The 21,216-nt window shown below is 47.0% G+C and overlaps 1 protein-coding gene across 1 annotated transcript in view; it reads left to right on the top strand.

Annotated features, from left to right (window-relative positions):
• The first annotated feature begins 534 nt into the window (after positions 1-534).
• The window catches only part of plb1 (phospholipase B1), a 142,513-nt gene continuing 121,831 nt past the window's right edge, over positions 535-21,216 (top strand). The window contains exons 1-13 of the mRNA XM_067985133.1: positions 535-594; positions 1,019-1,082; positions 1,638-1,696; positions 1,798-1,832; positions 2,988-3,031; positions 4,549-4,651; positions 9,771-9,822; positions 11,037-11,117; positions 12,924-12,989; positions 13,919-14,010; positions 14,108-14,183; positions 14,896-15,000; positions 16,554-16,649. Of these exons, the coding sequence (XP_067841234.1) occupies positions 1,679-1,696; positions 1,798-1,832; positions 2,988-3,031; positions 4,549-4,651; positions 9,771-9,822; positions 11,037-11,117; positions 12,924-12,989; positions 13,919-14,010; positions 14,108-14,183; positions 14,896-15,000; positions 16,554-16,649 (768 nt within the window). The 5' untranslated portion in view covers positions 535-594; positions 1,019-1,082; positions 1,638-1,678. The remainder of the gene's footprint in view (positions 595-1,018; positions 1,083-1,637; positions 1,697-1,797; positions 1,833-2,987; positions 3,032-4,548; positions 4,652-9,770; positions 9,823-11,036; positions 11,118-12,923; positions 12,990-13,918; positions 14,011-14,107; positions 14,184-14,895; positions 15,001-16,553; positions 16,650-21,216) is intronic.

Genomic DNA, 21,216 nt, shown 5'->3' with positions numbered 1-21,216 from the left:
CCTTGTTTGTTGGCTGTGAAGTGCTTTGGGACATCCTATGGTCACGAAAGACGCTATATAAATGCAAGTTCGTTCTTTCTAAGGTGGATAAAATAAATTCAATTTTTTGGGATGTAAGGAGACTTGAGTGGGACGGAGCAGTACTTTCCACACTGTTCGTCATCATTGGCAAGACAGGTCAGCACTGCACCAATGCCTGCATTTCATGCCTGGAGACTGACCTCCACGAGTAATTTTGCTCTCATTGACTATCTCCACTCGACAAACAAGTAAAAGGAAGAAAAATATTGAATTAATTACAGCGACTAGGCTGACGGAAACTGGCCTTCCACACTTAAAGCAAAGAGTTTCTGTTACTTGCAGCATGAGGCCTGGTGCCAGTGTCCCCTTTAAGCTACATGTTTTGAAAGCCTGTTTTGAGGAATGTGTTTAATACAGAAGGCCACATAGCTACTGCGCTGCATTCCAGTGAGTGTTTATTTATTGCCCAATTCCTTCCTGTTCCCTCCTGAAGGTTGGGATAAGGATCCCTAAGCACCAACAGCTCTCCAGTCCCTCACACATATAGCCCTTCTCCTCGTATGAGCCTAGACGGTGAGTCTCAGAATGATATGGAGCCCAATCCTGTCTCCTCTTAGCCTCCAGACGAACGGACTTTCCAGTCGGGGTCACTAATTAGCGGTCGGGTGGGTGGGGGGGAACCCTGATTGATTAATTTCCCTTTCATCCTCAGAAGGTGCTGAGGTTAATTGTGACAGCCATAACCCAGCTGAGATCAGCTGACCCAGCGGAGGCTGGGGATCGACCCTGAGACCTTTACCTGCTCGGGATGGGCCAGTCCCACATTGGGCAGCACCATTACCAGCACTGAGGGGGAGTTACAGGAAGTTGTTGTGTTCCCTGGTTGGGCAGGTTACGTTCGTACCTGGAGTTCGCTGCGTTCCTCCTGCCGACCTCTGCAGTGTCGATGCAACAATGGTGTGAAAGGGTCTGACCGCGGCTCCTCATTCTCTTCTAGGGCTTTGCGGTACCTTGGCTCGGTTGCAGTGAAGGGGCATTTTCCAGCTCGCCTTCCGATTCGGGTAAGTGCACAGGGTGGGAAAGAGGCAGCCCTCGGTGGGAGCAATAAAAAGAAAAAGAAAGAGACTAGAGAAGCTGGGATTGCTCTCCCTAGAGCGGAGAAGGTTAAAGGGAGATTTAATACAGGTGTTCAAAATCATGGCGGGTTTTGATAGAGTGAATAAGGAGAAACTGTTTGCACTGGCAGAAGTGTCGGTAACCAGAGGACACAGATTTAAAGTAATGGGCAAAAAATCCAGGGGGGAGATGAGGAGAATATTTTTTACGGAGAGAGTTGTAATGCACTGCCTGAAAGGACGGTGGAAGCAGATTCAATAGTAACTTTCAAAAGGGAATTTGATAAATACTTAAAAAGGAAAAAATTTGCAGGGCTACGGGGAAAGAGCAGGGGAATAAGACTAATTGGACAGCTCCTTCAAAGAGCCAGCACAGGCATGAAGGGCCGAATGGCCTCCTTCTGAGGTGTAAGATTCTATGTTTAATAGCAATAAGCATACATATTAAAGCAAGAAGTGATCTTGTCAGCTTTTTACCTTTGTTTGCGTAACTCTCCACAGTTCACACTCTAAGACCTTCGGAGATCAAAGTCGTTGCAGTGATGGGGGATTCGCTCACTGTGAGTAGTGTCACTCGGCTAAAGGTGGTTGGACATTGGTCTCACTATTTCTGTGGATTGTGTTGACTGAGCACAGACACTCACTGACTGTTCACTTGCAGGTAGAGTCTACACAGCATAATGGACGACTGACAAGGTAATGATTTAACTTTCTTCTTGAAAAATATTGTGTACTTTGTTTTATTCCCCCCCGCCGACTTTACACACATAAGCCCTGAAATTGCAAGACCCTGCACCAGAAGAGGAGGCCCACAGTTTCAGGACTATGTAATACTTAATGCAGAGTGAGTATGCTTTTCGCTGCAGTTGGCGTCAGGAGCAGTGATTAATTTAACTAATCATCGTAACTCGTTTGCTATTTTTATTCAACAGCAGCTAGCATTTATATAAGCCAAACCCACGACCTCTACTATCTAGAAGGACAAGGGCAGCAGGCACGTGGGAACAAAACCATCCCCAAGTTCCCCTCCAAGTCACACACCATCCCGACTTGGACATATATATCGCCGTTCCTTCATCGTCACTGGGTCAAAATCCTGGAACTCCTTACCTAACAGCCCTGTGGGCATACCTTTACCTCACGGTCTGCAGCAGTTTAAAAAGGGAATAAATGCCGGCCTTGCTAGCGATGCCCATCTCCCAAGAATGAATTAAAAAAGGGGCAATTTTAGCTCTCCCCGATTGGCAGAAAAGGAGCAGTTAAAATGGACTGGCACCATTGTCCCTCCGTCTCTGGAGTGGGACCCTCATTAATAAATGCGAATTGAGGGTCCCATGGACAGACACGGGACCCGCTCCTGAGTGGAGTGCCCACCACAGCTGCCCCGCCAAGTAAAATTGTCAGGTCAATGAAGGTAAGTGAAAAAACTTCCCTCGGTGGGGCCAGGAGGCACAGGATTGTTCCTCCGGGCCCCACAAGGGATGTCTGAGCCCCTGCTGCCCCGGGCTCCCCCCACACTCGCCAGCCGCAAGACCTTCGAAACATCCCCCCCCCCCCCCCATTTCTGGACTTACCTTGCTTCTGACAGCTTTCTCTTGGTGCCAACGGGCAGGCCTCCAAACCACCCGATCTTCGTCTCTCGCCCAGCTACTGCTTTCCGCCCGAAACGGACAAGCAGCTGACTGGCGGAATTCAAATGAGGTCCGGCCACTAAAATCTGGGGAATAAGGCTAAATGGATAGCTTCTTTCAGAGAGCCAGCATGGGCACAATGGGCCGATTGGCCTCCTTGTTTTCTGTATGGTTCCAGGATGGTAATGTAACTTTATTTCTGTTTGTTTTCTGTCTGAAGCACTGGCGAGGATCCAGATGCGAGGATGCAAGCTTCCGTACCAGGTACGTGTCAGCAGGTAGTCACCAGTGAAGCAAATTGTCGCCATGTTCCGTTGGCACTGCTCTTGTCTCTGGGCCTAGTTTGAGCCCCGGACCAGGGTTTGTGCTCCTCCCCCGCAGGTGAACACTTCAGTGGAGTACTGAAGGAACGCTGCATCATTGGAGATGCAATTCTTCAAATGAAATCTTAAATCAAGGTCCTGTCTGACTGCTCCAGTGATTCAGGTAGATGTCCAAAAATTCCACGGCATTGTTCGAAGACGAGCAGTGAGTTCTCCTGGTGTCCTGGCCAACTTCGCTCCCTCAACCATCGCCAAAAAACAGCCCAACTGGTCATCCGCCTTCTTGCTGTTTGTGGGAGGTTGCTGGTGTAGAATGGCTGCCACATTTTCCAAAATAAACAATGTCATTGGACTTTAGAGTTAAACACTGGATTAAGCTCTAGATTCTCTGCACCGTCGTTATGCCAGTGGAAGTGTGGTAAGGGATGCTTGCTGCTTAGGTGGACTACTGACTCCAGCTGATTTTCCAGGCCTTGAAGGCCTACCACAGTATAACATGGTTAACGTGCTGCCTGTATAAAAGTACACACAATCAATCACCCTGCAATCCATCGCATCTGCTTTTCGGCCCTTTAAAATTTAACAATTTAACTACCTCTTCTTGCACTGCTAGGGACACCCAGGTATACCAGACGCCCAACTTTGCTATGATGCCAGGGACACGCAGGTTACCCAGGCGCTCAGCGTTGCTATGGTACCAGGGACACGCAGGTATCTCAGGCTCCCAGCATTGCTATGGTTCCAGGGGGACGCAGATATCCTAGGTGCCCAGAGTTGCTATAGTTCCAGGGACTTGCAGATAACTAGGTTCCCAGCGTTGCTGTGATTCCATGGACACGCAGGTATCCCAGGCTCCCACCGTTGCTATGGTGCAAATAGCAGGAAATAGTTTGGATGACGTATAGCTGTCATTTGCATACCATTAGTCCTGGAGAAGGAGCGCGCAGTGTCCACCGGTACGCTTGTGGCCTTCTGCGACCGGTGGGCACCGCGGGGACTGGAGTGCATAGTCGACACTGGAAATAACATTATGATTTAATTTGATAAGTTTCCTTTATCTTTTGTATGATTTGGGTGTTTATCACTTGAGCCCCTGTAAAAAGGGAGCACTTTTGTTAGATTTTTTTAGTTGATGACGCTGGGGCAACCCAACGACTCCTTACGGGTTCACCAAAAGAGGCATAGCATTATACTATACGCTGTCCACGTGTGAGCGGAATGTTATAGGCCCCCATCACTTCTGGCAGGAAATCCTGGAAGTTACAGGGAGACCAGGGGAGCTGGCATAGTGACTGCTGCAAAGAAGCAAGTTATGCCCGCGTCATGCCAGTGTAACTCAACCAGAAATCCTAGGCCTGTGTCTAAGCGCTTCGAAACATTTCAATGTGATGAGTGGATATAAGAGTATTATTACAACAGATTACAATTAATGTCCCTGACCATGTTTCTAATCCACAGATATTTTAAAATCGTTTAATCCTGACCTGATTGGATACTCCACCGGCAATGGAAACCATGACGACGCCTCTTTAGATCAGTCTGTTTTGAGAGTGAAAGCCGAGTAGGTCAACTCTTTCTGTTTGGCAATGCAATAGATGATTTTTGAGTGCTTTAGTTATCTGTGTCATACATGAAAATGTTGTGTAGAATCATACAATAATAGAAAGGTTACAGCACGGAAGGGGGCCATTCGGCTCATCGAGTCCATGCCGGCTCTATGCAAGATCAATCCAGCTAGTCCCGCCCCCCCGCCCTGTCCCCGTAGCCGTGCAGTTTTTTCCTTTCAAGTACTTATCCAGTTCCCTTTTGAAGGCCGTGATTGAATCTGCCTCCACCACCCCCTCGGGCAGTGCATTCCAGATCCTAACCAACTGAGGGTTGTATTAGAGGGTGTGAAGTGATTTGACTTTTCCTCTCTTCACTGAGCTATCCAGCTGTGAGTGAAACGGGCAGCATAGTCCCAGGTTTCCAGAAATGCCGGCCTACAGCCACTTGTACGGAACGCCACTGAGAGTGGTTTGGCAACAGCTTTCGTGCCTTTTCCCCCCTTTTCCTGTGGAAAGGCTGGAGTGGAGGAGTACAGAGGTCTAAAAGTTCAGACACACAGATCTTTACAAGGAGTATTGCCGGCGGATCAAACTGTAAGAGGATAAATGGGTATCTGGGCATTGTATATATAGGGTATTTCAACAGAACATCAAAGAGGTGATGAATGTGTACAAGACATTAGTCACACCACAGTTGGAGCATTGGGAGAAATTTTCTGAGGGGCCAGCCACTAACAGGGCCTCGTGTGCAGTGGATGGCGTCTTGGACAATAGTAAGTGCACTGACTGCGTCTTCTCTTCCACCAAAATCACGATGGAAAATTAAAGGGAGTGCACCCAGGATTTTCCAATAAGCCACCGGTGGCACAGGGTTTTGGACAATTTTACCCAAAGCAATTCTATCGATCTCAGTCTTGACAATTTCAATTGATCCAGCATTCACAGCCTTTTGGGGAGAGAGTTCCAGATTTCCACTACTTTTTGTGTGAAAAAAATGCTTCCTGATTTCACTTCTGAATGGCCTAGCTCTTATTTCAACCTCCTGCTGATTATCACCAACTGTCCTCCCTCAGCTGATGAATCAGTCCTCCTCCATGTTCAGCACCACTTGGAGGAAGCACTGAGGGTTGCAAGGGCACAGAATGTACTCTGGGTGGGGGACTCCAATGTCCATCACCAAGAGTGGCTCAGCAGCACCACTACTGACCGAGCTGGCTGAGTCCTGATGGACATAGCTGCCAGACTGGGCCTGCGGCAGGTGGTGAACGAACCAACATGAGGGAAAAACGTACTTGAACTCGTCCTCACCAATCTACCTGTCGCAAATGCATCTGACCATGACAGTATTGGTAGGAGTGACCACCGCACAGTCCTCGTGAAGAAGAAGTCCGGTCTTCACAATGAGGACACCATCCAACGTGTTCTGTGGCATGATCACCGTGCTAAATGGGATAGATTTAGAACAGATCTGGCAGCTCAAAACTGGGCATCCATGAGGCGCTGTGGGCCATCAACAGCAGCAGAATTGTATTCCAGCACAATCTATAACCTCATGGCCTGGCATATTCCTCATTCTACCATTAACAACAAGCCAGGGGATCAACCCTGGTTCAATGAGGAGTGTAGAAGAGCATGCCAAGAGCAGCACCAGACGTACCTAAAAAAGAGGTGCCAATCTGGTAAAGCTACAACACAGGACTACATGCATACCAAACAGCGGAAGCAATATGCTATAGACAGAGCTAAACGATTCCACAACCAACGGATCAGATCAAAGCTCTGCAGTCCTGCCACATCCAGTCGTGAATGGTGGTGGACAGTTAAACAACTAGTGGGAGGAGGAGGCTCCGTGAACGTCCTCATCGTCAGTGATGGCACAGTCCAGTACATGAGTGCAAAGGACAAGGCTGAAGCATTTGCAACCATCTTCAGCAGAAGTGCCGAGTGGATGATCCATCTCGGCCTCCTCCCGACATCCCCACCATCACAGAAGCCAATCTTCAGCCAATTCGATTCACTCCACATGATATCAAGAAACGGCTGAGTGCACCGGATACAACAAAGGCTAAGGGCCCCGACAATACCCCGGCTGTAGTGCTGAAGACTTGTGCTCCAGAACTAGCCGCGCCTCTAGCCAAGCTGTTCCAGTACAGCTACAACACTGGCATCTACCCGACAATGTGAAAAATTGCCCAGGTATGTCCTGTCCACAAAAAGCAGGACAAATCCAATCCAGCCAATTACCGCCCAATCAGTCTACTCTCAATCATCAGCAAAGTGATGGAAGGTGTTGTCGACAGTGCTATCAAGCGGCACTTACTCACCAATAACCTGCTCACCGATGCTCAGTTTGGGTTCTGCCAGGAACACTTGGCTCCAGACCTCATTACAGCCTTGTTCCAAACATGGACAAAAGAGCTGAATTCCAGAGGTGAGATGAGAGTGACTGCCTTTGACATCAAGGCAGCATTTGACCAAGTGTGGCACCAAGGAGCCCTAGTAAAATTGAAGTCAATGTGAATCAGGAGGTAAACTCTCCAGTGGCTGGAGTCATACCTAGCACAAAGGAAGATGGTAGTGGTTGTTGGAGGCCAATCATCTCAACCCCAGGACATTGCTGCAGGAGCTCCTCAGGGCAGTGTCCTAGGCCCAGCCATCTTCAGATGCTTCATCAATGACCTTCTGTCCATCATAAGAAATGGGGATGTTCGCTGATGATTGCACAGTGTTCAGTTCCATTCGCAACCCCTCAGATAATGAAGCAGTCCGAGCCCGCATGCAGCAAGACCTGACAACATCCAGGCTTGGGCTGATATGTGGTAAGTAACATTCGCGCCTGACAAGTGCCAGGCAATGACCATCTCCAAAAGAGAGAGTCTAATCACCTCCCCTTGACATTCAACGGCATTACCATCACCGAATCCCCCACCATCAACATCCTGATGGTCACCATTGACCAGAAACTTAACTGGACCAGCGACATAAATACTGTGGCTACAAGAGCAGGTCAGAGGCTGGGTATTCTGCGGCGAGTGACTCACCTCCTGACTCCCCAAAGCCTTTCCACCATCTACAAGGCACAAGTCAGGAGTGTGATAGAATACTCTCCGCTTGCTGGATGAGTGCAGCTCCAACAACACTCAAAAAGCTCGACACCATCCAGGACAAAGCAGCCCGCTTGATTGGCACCCCATCCACCACCCTAAACATTCACTCCCTTCACCACCGGCGCACCATGGCTGCAGTGTGTACTATCCACAGGATGCACTGCAGCAACTCGCCAAGGCTTCTTCAACAGCACCTCCCAAACCCACGACCTCGACCACCTTGAAGGACAAGGGCAGCAGGTACATGGGAACAACACCACCTGCACGTTCCCCTCCAAGTCACACACCATCCTGACTTGGAAATATATCGCCGTTCCTTCGTCGCTGGGTCAAAATCCTGGAACGCCCTAACAACACTGCGGGGGGTACCTTCACCACACGGTCTGCAGCGGTTCAAGAAGGCGGCTCACCACCACCTTCTCAAGGGCAATTAGGGATGGGCAATAAATGCTGGCCTTGCCAGCGGTGCCCACATCCCATGAATGAATTTAAAAAATGCTCCCTTGTTCTGGTTTCCCATACCAGAGGAAATAATTTCTCTGTATCTACCCCATCGAGTCGCTTTATCATTTTAAACACTCCGATTAGATCACCCCTCAGCCTTCTAAATTCGAGGGAATACAAACCATGTTTATGCAACTTGTTCTCATAATGCAACCCTTTAAGCACCGGTATCATTCTGGCGAATCTGAGCTTAACCCCCTCCAAGGCCATTATATCTTTCCTGAGGTTTGATGCCCAAAACTGAGGTTAGTACTCCACATGGGGCCTGACCAATGGTCTGTACCACAGAAGCATCACTTTCTCACTTTTGTATTCCAACCCCTTTGAGATAAAGGTCAACATTCCATTAGCCTTTTAGATTGGATAGATATTTGAGGGAATGGGTGAGGTGTAAGTTAGAGGTACTAGCTTTGCACCAGCCAGGTGGACTGCAGACACTTTTATGGTTCTGTACTTTCCTATGCTCTCCTGAAGGTTCTGGCTCATGACTGGATTTGGTTCCATCAACCACCCTTTGGTACCTCATCCAGATTGGCACATTTTCCTTTAGAACATAAGAAATAGGAGCAGGATTAGGCCATAAGGCCCCTCGAGCCTGCTCCACCATTCAATAAGATCATGGCTGACCTTTGACCTGAACTCCACTTTCCCACCCTATCCCCATATCCCTTGATCCCCCTAGTGTCCAAAAATCTATCGATCTCAGTTTTGAATATACTCAACGACTCAGCATCCACAGCCCTCTGGGGTAGAAAATTCACAACCCTCTGAGTGAAGAAATTTTTCCTCATCTCAGTCCTAAATGACTGACCCCTTTGTCTTGAGACTATGATCCCAAGTTCTAGACTCACCAACCAGGAGAAACAGCCTCTCAGCATCTACCCTATCAAGACCTCTAAGAATTTTATATGTTTCAATGTGATCACCTCTCATTCTTCTGAACTCCAGAGAATATAGGCCCATTCTGCACAATCTCTCCGCATAGGACAACCCTCTTATCCCTTTCAACTCTGTCTTCTTTGCTGACTGTAAGGATCTATAGATACTGAGATTGGGCACTCTCAACCCAGGGTCTAGTTGAGGATTGGGCAAATAGCACAAAACTGCTCCATTTTGGCATCTGTTTCGAGGATCCTTGGGTTGGCTGGTGGAGGAAATGGAAAATGTATACAGATACAGTAAGGGTCTGCTGCTTTGAGGTTGAGGCTGAGGCATATTGTTGGAGAAGTGTTCAGGGAGCTTTACCCTACAGGTGACCCATGCTACACCTGACCTGGAAATGTTTGATCCACACTAAGTTCCCAAAATGGGAAATTTCCCAGCAGTAACATCCCTCACCTTGACAAGCATAAAAATTCACAAAAATAAACAAAACTGGTCGACGATGCTCTGAAATGTGAAAATAGTCACCAGGTTCCAGTTTTGTTCACTGCACAGTCAACCTGACTGTATGAAGACTTCCTTATATGGTCTGATCTCTCCTATAATTACACAGAATAATGAAGAGGTGTGTTTATTTCAGGGAATTGCCACGGCAGGCTCAAAAATTGGTGAACAGTTTGAAAAATAACATGGTAAGTGTTTCGATTTTGTTTACGTTATGGAGTAGACATTGCCTCGTGTGATAACAGTAATGAACATTCGTGTGAAATTCATTTGTCTGCTATTTTAAACAAACCATTAGGACACTGGGCTCCTGATACCCCTGCAAAACAATGCCATAATGGGCAGGATGGTCCTAGCTGGATGAACAGCAGTAGGCTTACGACTGATCAGAGCTTGCAAGCTGTGCGGTTTTGGCTGATTAACCTCCAGCAGTACCCTTACGCGCACTTAGAGATGCTTATATCTGGGCTCTTGCCAACCTGTGCCCACATTCTTTGGGCTTTTTACATAGAATTACATCATATTTACAGCACAGAAACAGGCCATTCAGCCCAACTGGTCTATGCCAGTGTTTATGCTCCACACGAGCCTCCTCCCACCCCTCATCATCTAACCCTATCAGCATATCCTTCTATTCCTTTCTCCCTCATGTATTTATCTAATTTCTCCTTTAATGTATCTATGCTAGTTGCCTCAATTACTCCTTGTGGGTAGAGAGTTCCACATTCCAACCACTCTCTGGGTAAAGAAGTTTCTCCTGAATTCCCTATTGGATTTATTAGTGACTATCTTATATTTATGGCCCCCATTTCTGGTATCCCCCACAAGTGGAAACATCTTCTCTACATCTACTCTATCTTAGGGATTGAGGTTGCATTCTATACAAGTCTGGTTTTACGATGTGTATCTTTCGGTAGGTTGATGTTTGGTTTCTGCACGTGTCAGACACTGACCAAAAAAACATTATCTGAGTTTACTTTATCTGTGTTATTTAATATTTGCTTCTTTAATGGCGGTCCCGTTAACCGCTTTCTTTCTGGACTTAGGCTTCTCTTGCTTCCCTCATAGTCCATTGCTTTTGAACTTTGTCGCCCTTTCCAATGCATGTTTATCTTCTTTGTGTTGCGGGGGCCAAAACTAAATGGATTGGCACGGTCACCGATGGTGGGGCAAAACTCAGCAAAAAAAAAACCCCAAACCTTTTCTTCTCTACGTACATGGGCAGATTATCCAGCTGGGGCACTTCTGATCTTTCCGCGGTATCCAACTGGAATGTGCTATGGAAATTTGCACTTGCAGCTGGGTTAACATTTTACGTGCAGATTAGATTCGACACAATCTATATCTCTGGTCGTGTCAGGTTAAAAATGAGCCTCATTAATCGTTGCCTGTTTTCCCTTAGCTCATCGACTTTCAGAAGGACTGGAAGCTGATTACAGTTTACATCGGCATTGCTGATATGTGCGCCTACTGCACAAATGAGGTAGCATGCAAAATAAAAGTTCAATTCCTATTAAGTAATAATTTGTGTTTATGTACCATCTTTGCTGAGTTGAGGTTAAGACTGTAAAAATTTGAGAGCAAAGTTCATCAGCAGTTTATTATTGCTCTTCAATGTAACCTTAAAACGTGAAGTGTTTGTGGGGGGCGGGGGTGATGACAAGTTCAAGGTTTGGGAGGGCTAATAAATCTCAAACCTTGGTTGCTCAGATGGATTCCTTTTATTCCAGGTAGAGTGTTGGTGAATCCCCACTCTTTTCTCACTAGAAAAGAGAAGATTGAGAGCTGATATAATTGCTGTTTTTAGGATTGTAAAGGGACTAGATAATGTAGAATATTTCACCTCGTCCTGAAAAGGGGAACCAGAGGACAAGGCCTGCGCTTGGAAGGGGGTAAATTCAAAACTAATCTGTGGAAACATTGGGCTCGATTTTACAATGGTGGCGGGTTGGCAGTGGGGGGGTGAAGGTGCGAGTGGCAAACCCCCATGAACAAAACTTACCATTTCCGACGCGATCGCATGTTGATTGATGATGATTAACGTCCTCTCCGGGTTTCGTGCCCGGCAGCAAGCCTGAATGACGGGGTGGGGGGACATTAGGGGGTCATCGGAGGTGAAGAGGGGGACATCGGGGAGACATCGGGGGTGGGGGGTGAAGAGGGGGACATCAAAGAGGGAGACATCGGACATCGGAGCAGGTGCAAAGGTAGCTTCATTTTGTGTTTTCACTTCCATCTATGGTTTTTTTATGTAATTTATTTTGTTTCTTGTTCCCTGATCCGGCCCTTGTCTGGTTTTACCAGGCGTGAATCAGAAGCGGTGGGCAAGCCGCCCAGGTAATTTAAAAATTGTTCTAATTACTTCATCCGTCACGGGTAAAGTGCCTTAAGTACCTCAATGAGGTACATTTGGCTCTTTAACTGTCATGACTTCCATTTTCGGGTCGCCTGTGTGCACACAGGTGGGTCTCTGGGAAACTCGGAAGTCGGGGGGTTGGAGCCGGCTTCCGAACCCGAACGGGATTTCCGCGATTTTCGGAGCCCCTGACCCCCAACGCACCTGCAATTGCCTCCTAAAATCACCTCCATTATTTCAGTGAGTGAGTGGTCACTCTATGGAACAGGTTCCCTAGGGAGACGGTGGAAGCAGTTAGTAATGATTCATTCAAATGCAAATTAGATACATTCCTTTCATTTTGGGATTATAGTATATGAGTAATTTGAGACATGACAAGTGGTAAGTGTAGCATGCTTGGGAGGAACAGGTGACTTTGGACCAAAGCTCTCCATCACTGGGATTTTCCTTGTGTCGTTTCTGGGTCTGTTGTAGACTAATTGACAGAGATTGATTGTTATGATTAGTCAACGATTCCAATATCATTGTATCATGCGACTACCAGGCTGGTGGAAGGTGATCCAGATGGACCTTGGTCTTTTTTCATCCAACACATCCTACGGTCCTAATATATCCATGCAATGATTCTTAGTATGAGGGAGAGAGGGGAAATCAATGGGCATGTTTTCTACAGGCATTTTCGGGTATGACCAACTCAGATTGGCATTAGTGAAGGCTTAGTGTCAGGTTGCCCACCTAATCTCTTAAACATTGGTGGCTGTATAGCCTGGGAAGACCAGGTGTGTGGAGCAAATAACAGGGCTCAATACCTTCATCAAAAAAGAAAGAATTGAGAAAACAGAACATTAGCAGAGAAGAAGCAAATTTTAGTCTGGAAGGGGCATTGTGCGAACAGTGTTTAAAATGTTCTTTTTTTTTCATTCCCTGATCTAGGAATATTACTCACCAGAAAAAGTTGCGCTTAGAATAAAAGAGGCTCTGGATATATTGCACCGAGAGGTAAGCATAAGTATGGCTTTCCACCTTGGAAAACATTATTGTTGATACTGTCACGAGTTGATATTGGAACCGTCCTCCCATCAGTAATTAATAATTTGCTTACGTTGCCTCACAGCAGTTCTGAGGCATTATACCGAGTCATTTATACCGAGGGGCAGTTTTAGCACCTGCAAAAAGATGGCCACCACCAGCTCACTAATGCGAATGCAATGAACTAACGCATCACGTGCACGTCTTTCAAAGCCTGAGGTGGCTTTCGCCCTGATAAGGAAGAGTCCCATTCTCAGATAGGTAGTGATAGAGGGAGGTGGTGGTGAATCAGGCTAGTTAGCTTTGGCTGTTCTTAGTATCTTCTGCTGGCTGCAATTCTTTGGAGTGATTCCATTGCTGAATCTTAGTCTAAGGCGGTTGAAAGTGCACCGTGCAATATCAGTAGTGGATGTGCATTCATATGAAATTCCTCTGTCTGCTATCCTAACCTGTTTAAGGTAATCAATTACAGTAGAGGCAGAGGAATTTTATATGAATGCTTTCACACTTTCACCACCAATATCACACAGCACAATTTCAACCTTTCAGTTGAACATGGCTTTATGTTCTAATATACTCTGGTTAATCTTGATCAAGACAATCCTGTTCCAATAGTTCCATTAAATAGTCCTACTTTAAGAAGGCCTTTTCATTTGATGCACAGAGAGCCGGAAGTCTGTTGAGGGCCACAGGGTGGAAGGCTGAAAATGGCCACCAAGGCTGTTTTATGTACGGCCATAGGAACAGCAGGAGGCCATTCAGCCCCTCGAGCCTGCTCCGCCGTTCAGTTAGATCATGGCTGATCTGCACCTCAACTCCATACACCCGCCTTTGATCCACATCCCTTGGTACCTTTAATACCTGGCCGTGATTTCACTAAATAAAATGTGGTCCTGCAGGTGCCGCGAGCCTTTGTGAATCTTGTGGAAATGCAGAATATCGAGAACCTGCACCGGCTCCATGACAGGGGTCTCTCGACTCCTGAACTGAGGTAAAACGTGCAGTTAAATCTTGGGGTTCTGCCCTTCTCATCAGTTTTAAATGAGAGGACCAGACTTTGTAAAGACGTGTTTGCGATTTTTCTTCAGGAGCTGGTGTGACTGTCTGATCAAACCCCACGACTCAGCAGAGTTATCTGCGCATATCATTAGCTGGGACTACCGGGTAGGTAACTTTTCACCTAATGTACATTTTATTTGTCCAAATAACTTTAGTTCGCTATCACTGAATTATACAAGAATTTACAATCTTTCTCCAGTAATTATAGGAAACTGAATAACACAGTACATGCTGCTGTATAATTTGAACTGAACGTGCACAGGCACACATTGGAGTTACTACTTAGCAGTCAGAGTCTTTCCTTGCAAAGGTGAACAAACCATCCGGGATACTCAGACCTGATTGCTATCCTGATTACATGTGTGTGTTTATGTGTGCATTTGTGTATGTGTGCACTTGTTTGAGTGTGCGCTGTGTGCGTGCACTGTGCATGTGTGTGTGTGTACTGTGAGTGTGCACTGTGTAGATATGCTGTACGTGTACGCGCACGTGTGTGCACTGTGTGTGTGCGCTGTGTGTGTGCGGACTGTGCGTGAGTATGTGTGCAATGTACGTGTGTGTGCGCACTGTGTGTGCATGTCTGCGCGTATGTGTGTGCCATCGTGTGTGCCATCGTGTGCATGTGCAGACATGTGTGTATAGGTGAGATAAAACCATGATCAGACTCGCCCATACACGAACTCCCTTGCCTGATGTAATTGAGAGCAACATTCACAGGTGGATCTGTACACCTTCATGACTTAGATGAGAAAATTAAAGGGGATTTTTTTTTCAAGAAGCAGCTATTCTGACCTTTGCAGTGTGGTTGTTCCTCTAGAATGCCCTCCAGGAGCTGGTGTATTCTGGGATCTATGACAAGCGCGATGATTTCACAGTGGTTCTGCAACCCTTTCTCAGAAACATGGAGATTCCTCTCACTGCAGTAAGTTTATAAAAACCCAATGTCTTTTGGTTTGAAATTGCACTGTGTGATATTAGTAACAAATCCTTTAATATGTTGTTAAGAAATTGCTCTCTGATTTAACCCCTTCCTTGCAATAGCAGACAGAGGAATTTTGTATGAACATGCTAATCATTTGGTTACCAATATTGCGCAGTGCAATTTCAGCCGTATTCAAGCATAACGTAAGGATGACTTTAAAAAAATTTTCACAAGCAAATGTTAAATTGTATTGTTTACAAAGTCTAACACAAGAAATATTTGATCCATGGCACGGTGTAGGAGGCTGTTGGGATGAGGCCTATTGGCCTCATTCCAAGGACGTTAGCTCCTGGGTGCCCCTCCTCAGGAAGGTCAGGATTCAGCCATTTGGCACCTGGCCAGGGCGATCTTGTCTGCAGCAGGCAGGCTCATGGGAAACCTTTGTATTACATCCTGAGTTAATACTAGGTTAAAAATATCAGTGCTCACAAAATGAATTTTAAAAATATGGTGCTCCATCGATGGTGTTGGGTAGGGTGTTCCAGGTCATTGACCCAGTGATGAGAATGGAACGGCGATCTATGTCCAAGTCAGGGCGGGGTGTGTGGCTTGGAGAAGAAGTTGGAGGTGACGGTGTTCCCATGATAATGCTGCTCCTGTCCTTCTTGGTTTCATGGAAGGGAGGTGCTGTTGAGGTAAACTTGCTGTAGATCGTACATACTGCAGCCACATTGTGCAAGAGGTGGAGGGAGTGGATACTGAATGCAGTGGTAGGGGCACCAGTCAAGTGATCTACTCAGTCCTGGGAGTGATTACAGGGCTGGAATCTAATCGAGGGGTTCAGATAGTTTATATATAGAATAATGAATACCTGGGAGTGAGTACAGGGCTGGAATCTAATCGAGGGGTTCAGATAGTTTATATATAGAATAATGAATACCTGGGAGTGATTACAGACTGGAATCTAATCGAGGGGTTCAGATGGTTTATATATAGAATAATGGATACCTGGGAGTGATTACAGGCTGGAATCTAATCGAGGGGTTCAGATGGTTTATATATAGAATAATGGATACCTGGGAGTGATTACAGACTGGAATCTAATCGAGGGGTTCAGATGGTTTATACATAGAATAATGGATACCTGGGAGTGATTACAGACTGGAATCTAATCGAGGGGTTCAGATGGTTTATATATAGAATAATGGATACCTGGGAGTGATTACAGACTGGAATCTAATCGAGGGGTTCAGATGGTTTATATATAGAATAATGGATACCTGGGAGTGATTACAGATTGGAATCTAATCGAGGGGTTCAGATGGTTTATATATAGAATAATGGATACCTGGGAGTGATTACAGACTGGAATCTAATCGAGGGGTTCAGATGGTTTATATATAGAATAATGGATACTTGGGAGTGATTACAGGCTGGAATCTAATCGAGGGGTTCAGATGGTTTATTTTTATAAGTCTGATCCGATGTACTTGTTATGTTTTCCATGAGGGACTATTTTGACCACCTTTGCTCTGTGTGTATTGTCCTTATAGGATGGTAAACCCGATCTCAGCTACTTTACACAGGATGGCGTCCATTTCAGTGCGAGGAGCCGTGCTCTGCTAGCCAGTGGTCTTTGGAATAACATGGTGTGTATAACTTTTTTTGTTTCCCATTTAACTATACCTGCCTTATTCCTACTCCTGTATCAATACCAGTTTTCCATCCACATTCATTCTTTACTCTTCAGGAGTGCTCCCCCGGGCCTCTCGAGGAAACCTTGGGCCTCCCTTACCCCTGGGCTTCCCCCTCCCAACCCCTCACCCACCTGACGATTTACCTTTGTGCCGGGGACCATTTCCTCGGCCTCCTGCTACATGAAATCCTGCCTACCGGCCATCTCCGACTTGGGATATTGAAATGAAGCCCGGGAGTTAAAGGGTTCATCGTTTGCCACGTGGCTCACTTTGCACATAAGGACATATTTTGCCGCTGTCATGGGCGTTTCCCTCCCTCCCCGATCCATGCACTCAATGCCCCAAGTTAAAATCGGGCCTCTGGTGCGTGCAGTGACAAGAGTGTGCTGTTCCCCAGCACTAACACCCATTGTCTTGGGGAGCATAACAAAAAAAATTAGTCAAAAACCATGGCGATAATTTTCAACTTCAGAGTGTTAAACCGGAGATGTAGACCGGGTCCCCGTTAGAGACATCGTCCTGATTTTCCTTTTCACTGGAAGCAACGGAAAGGAAAATCTAGCTTGTTTTTATAAGGGGCAACGATCTGGCAGTAGGTTCAAAATACCCACCCTCACCCCCACCCCAACCACATGTCTGGCTGTCAGTTGGTGGAGTGAAACCTAGATTGTAGTCTGGAAGTGACACTGCACGACATTATTGTACAAAAACTTAATGCCTTCAGATCAAACCCCTCCGCCTGCTATGTTAACTGAGGTGTTAACCTGTTTCAACCAATTGACAGGTTAACCCCCCCGGTAATTGTTCATACGATTATATCATGTGGAGTACTTTCCTAGTTTATAAGGCGCTCTCTTATATATAACTAACATGCCATTCCCAATTTCACCGTTGATACTTTTCCTGACGAAAAAACAAAAGCAGGAGACAGTGATAGTCATTAACCCCTCTCAAAGGTTTGGACAGGACAGTCCACGATGAGAGGCCCTTTTCCTACGTCACTAATAGACCCTCTACCCGCTCGGTGCTGCTACAAATGGCTGCCTATTGGACCATACTGAGGAGCTCTGTAAACAATGGTGTTTAAAAACTAAGATCAGATAGGTGCTCTGTAGACAAGTATTGATCTGAAATCTCAACCTCCTGGCTTGATTCTATCATGGCTCTTATCAACTAGATGCCATTGAAAGATTCCACAATTGTTATGAGTTCCCAAACTTTTTGGGTTCACTGACCCTTTTACCGTTGCAGTTTCCAGGGAAAAAAAAGCACAACAGCATTATCTCAAAAGCCACAGCTAATCTGGATACTTCAGATAAGATAATGGATCGTTAAGCATTAATGAACTGTTTATTTTTATGTGTCATTATTGCGGTGATTCTTTCCCAATAAGTGATGAGAAAGAAAACAGAAATTTGTTTAGATCAGGGGTTAAATTCCTTGGGCGTTTCAAACCTATTTAATTTAAAAATGAAATGATAAGGAGATGTTTGCTGATGCGGCTCTCCTGGGTATGGAATGGATCACGCACATCAAACTCAGCCTGGATCCTATGCAGTCCTGGTACTGGGAGTACTAGCTGAAATCTCCTGGGACTCTGGGACTGTTGCGATACGAGCTTGCTCCAGATATGTTTTCACTTGACCACCGCAAGAGTCCGCTTCCATTGGCAAGTCTTCACTCCCTGTGAACCAAAATATGACCTTATGTGCAAAGTGAGCCGCGTGGCAAACGATGAACCCTTTACATCGTTAAGTGGAAATGGTACACATTTGGGGCTCGATTTTCAGACCTCCGAACCGGCGGGTTCGTGATAGGGGGCTCCGAAAATCGAGGATTCCCGGGGCGAGTCCGGAGCCCGTCTCCAACCCGTCCACTTCCGGGTTCCCCAGTGACCCGCTTAGATGCACACGCAGCCCCCGCATGCGGGACTCCCGCCGGTAATTAAAGCCAGCGGGATCCCACTTAAACTAATTAAGTAGATACTTCAGGTCATTAGCAGACCTGATTGACATGATATTTTAGGAGGGGTGGGATTTTCAACTCAACTGAGACTGTTTCCCGTACTGGGGGAAACACTCCCAGTTGAAATGGACGTGTTGCAGCCACCAGCCTTTGCCAGCTGCAAAGGTCCATTTGACAGGTGGGGGGGTGGGGTGGGGGGGGAGACCCTCACTCATTGCAGGAGGCCACTCTGTCACTTTGGACAAAGTTTGGCCTCCACCACCCTCCTCCTAACAATAAAATTCACTAACTTGCAACCTCAACCCCGGGGCCCAGACACATGTACCTACCTTGCGGACCCCCTCAAACATACATCTTCCAGATGGGGGCCGCCATAGCTGCAGTCATGACCTTCTTGGAGGGCGAACAGCATCACCAGCCTCGCTGGCCACGCTGTCCACCTCTGACACATGGAGCTCCACAACACAGTGCTGTGACACATCCACCTGCACAGCAGGAGGGAGGGCAACCACAGAGAGAGATGCATCGCAGAGGGCACTACCCTCGCCACAGGGTCCACAGACCGAGGCTCAGCTTCCTGGACCTCTCTGAGCAGCAGTGCATACGGAGGCTCAGAGTCACTCGACATGTAGTCGTGGACATCTGCAGCCTCCTTCATGCCGAGCTGCTCCCGGCTGGCCCGAGCACCATCTTCTTACCTGTCGCTGTCAAAGTCACCACTGCCCCCAACAACTTCTCCTCCGCATCCTTCCAGGGTGCCACTGGGGACATCACCGACGTCTCTCAGTCGTCTGCATAAAAGAGCCCTGCAAATACAGCTACACCCACTCTGCAGTGACACAATGGGTGGCATCAGTTGTGGGTCTTCATAGTGATCCTCAGGAAAGGGCATTATTGCACAAACCAGACAAGATTCGCGAAGACGTGGCAGTAGTGGTGCCAATATAATATGTAATGTGAGTTGATCAGAAATTAAATATAAGTAAAAACCATGACAAACCCTCAAACACCCTTGTGCATCCCCTTCATGCTCATGACACGTTTGCCTTACGCTTCCTACTGCACATGTGTGATGCATGCCCTGTGGCTGCAGCACAGGTAGTGGCAGGTTGAGTGAGGCTGACTGTGAAAGAGATGCATGAGAGGGTGAGTATGAGATAGAGCCATGAGATTGTATGAGGATTGGGTTGAGTGGTAGTGCTGGGATGAGTACTGGCGAGGTGAGTAAGTGCAGGTAAGATGAGGATGAGGTTTGAGTGGGTGTGAGGAGTGATGTGACAGAGTAGTGTTGGCAGTGCAGAAGGAGATGTGGAGTGGGGGCGGTGATGTGGCAGACGGAGTGTAGGGGAATAAGTAAGTGTACTCACTTTGGCTGACCTACTTAGGTCATTGCAGCGCCTCCTGCACTGTATGCAGGTGGGCGATATGTTGGTGGTGCAGGTGACCTCCTCTGCCACCTCGAGCCAGGCCTCCATGGTGGCAGAGGCAGGCCACTTCCTCCCGTCTGCCGGGCAGAAGATCTCTGTCCTCCCCCTCCTCCTCACCCCATCTAGTAAGACCTGGAGTGAGGCATCATTAAACCTGGGAGTAGCCTTCCCCCGGGCTGCTCCATGCTGTCATTTTGCCTATTTTCTGCAGCATCCGTCAGTGGAGGACTGCCCCTTTAAATAGGGCTCCTCCAGCTGACAGCCTGTGATGCGGGTGCGCAGTCCGCCCGCTGTGCAGCTTTCCAGCGTGAAACACGGAAGCCAAGGTAAGTGGCTTCAATTAGGCTGCGATCACGTGTGGAGCACCCCGAATTCACTGGGTGCGTTACACATGCGCCCAGTCGACCCCCCGCTGCCAACCCACCTCCCTCCTAAAATTGAGCCCTTGATCTCTCCAACTCAAGAGACTACGCTAGATACGAAAGAAAGAACTTGCATTTATATAGCGCCTTTCACAACCTCAGGGCATCCCAAAGTGTTTTACAGCCAATGGAGTATTATGAAGTGTAGTCACTTTTGTAATGTAGGAAATGTGGCAGCCAATTTGCGCACAGCAAGATTTCACCAACAACACTGTGATAATGTTTTTTTAGCAATGTTGTTTAAGGGATAAATATTGGCCAGGAATCCAGGGAGAACTCCCCTGCTCGTCTTCAAAATAGTGACATGGGAGCTTTTACATCCACCTGAGAGGACAGATTGGGCCTGGATTTAATATCTCATCTGAATAACAGCACCTCTGACAGTGCAGCACTCCCTCAGTATTGCACTGGAGTGTCAATCTGGATTATGTGCTCCACTTTCTGGAGTGGGGCTTGAACCCACACCTTCTGTTCCAGAAGCAAAAGTGCTACCCACTAAGCCATTTTACTTAATCTGCCATCCCTGTTTCAAAACAACAAACATCTTGAACCTCTGGTAGATCACAAATGTTTCCCCTCCTAGGGGTTGATTTTAAAGTGACCGATTCCATCGGGCAGGAGGCAGACGGAGTCAGCTCGCCCATTGGAAGCGGTCAGATACCCGAACCATTTTCACGATCAGACTTTGAACTCCGTCGGAGCCAC

Source organism: Heptranchias perlo, chromosome 5 (assembly GCF_035084215.1).
Source record: "Heptranchias perlo isolate sHepPer1 chromosome 5, sHepPer1.hap1, whole genome shotgun sequence".
Lineage (NCBI taxonomy): Eukaryota > Metazoa > Chordata > Chondrichthyes > Hexanchiformes > Hexanchidae > Heptranchias > Heptranchias perlo.
The sequence above is the reverse complement of the archived record's forward strand: the minus strand, read 5'-3'. Positions and strand labels throughout refer to the sequence as shown.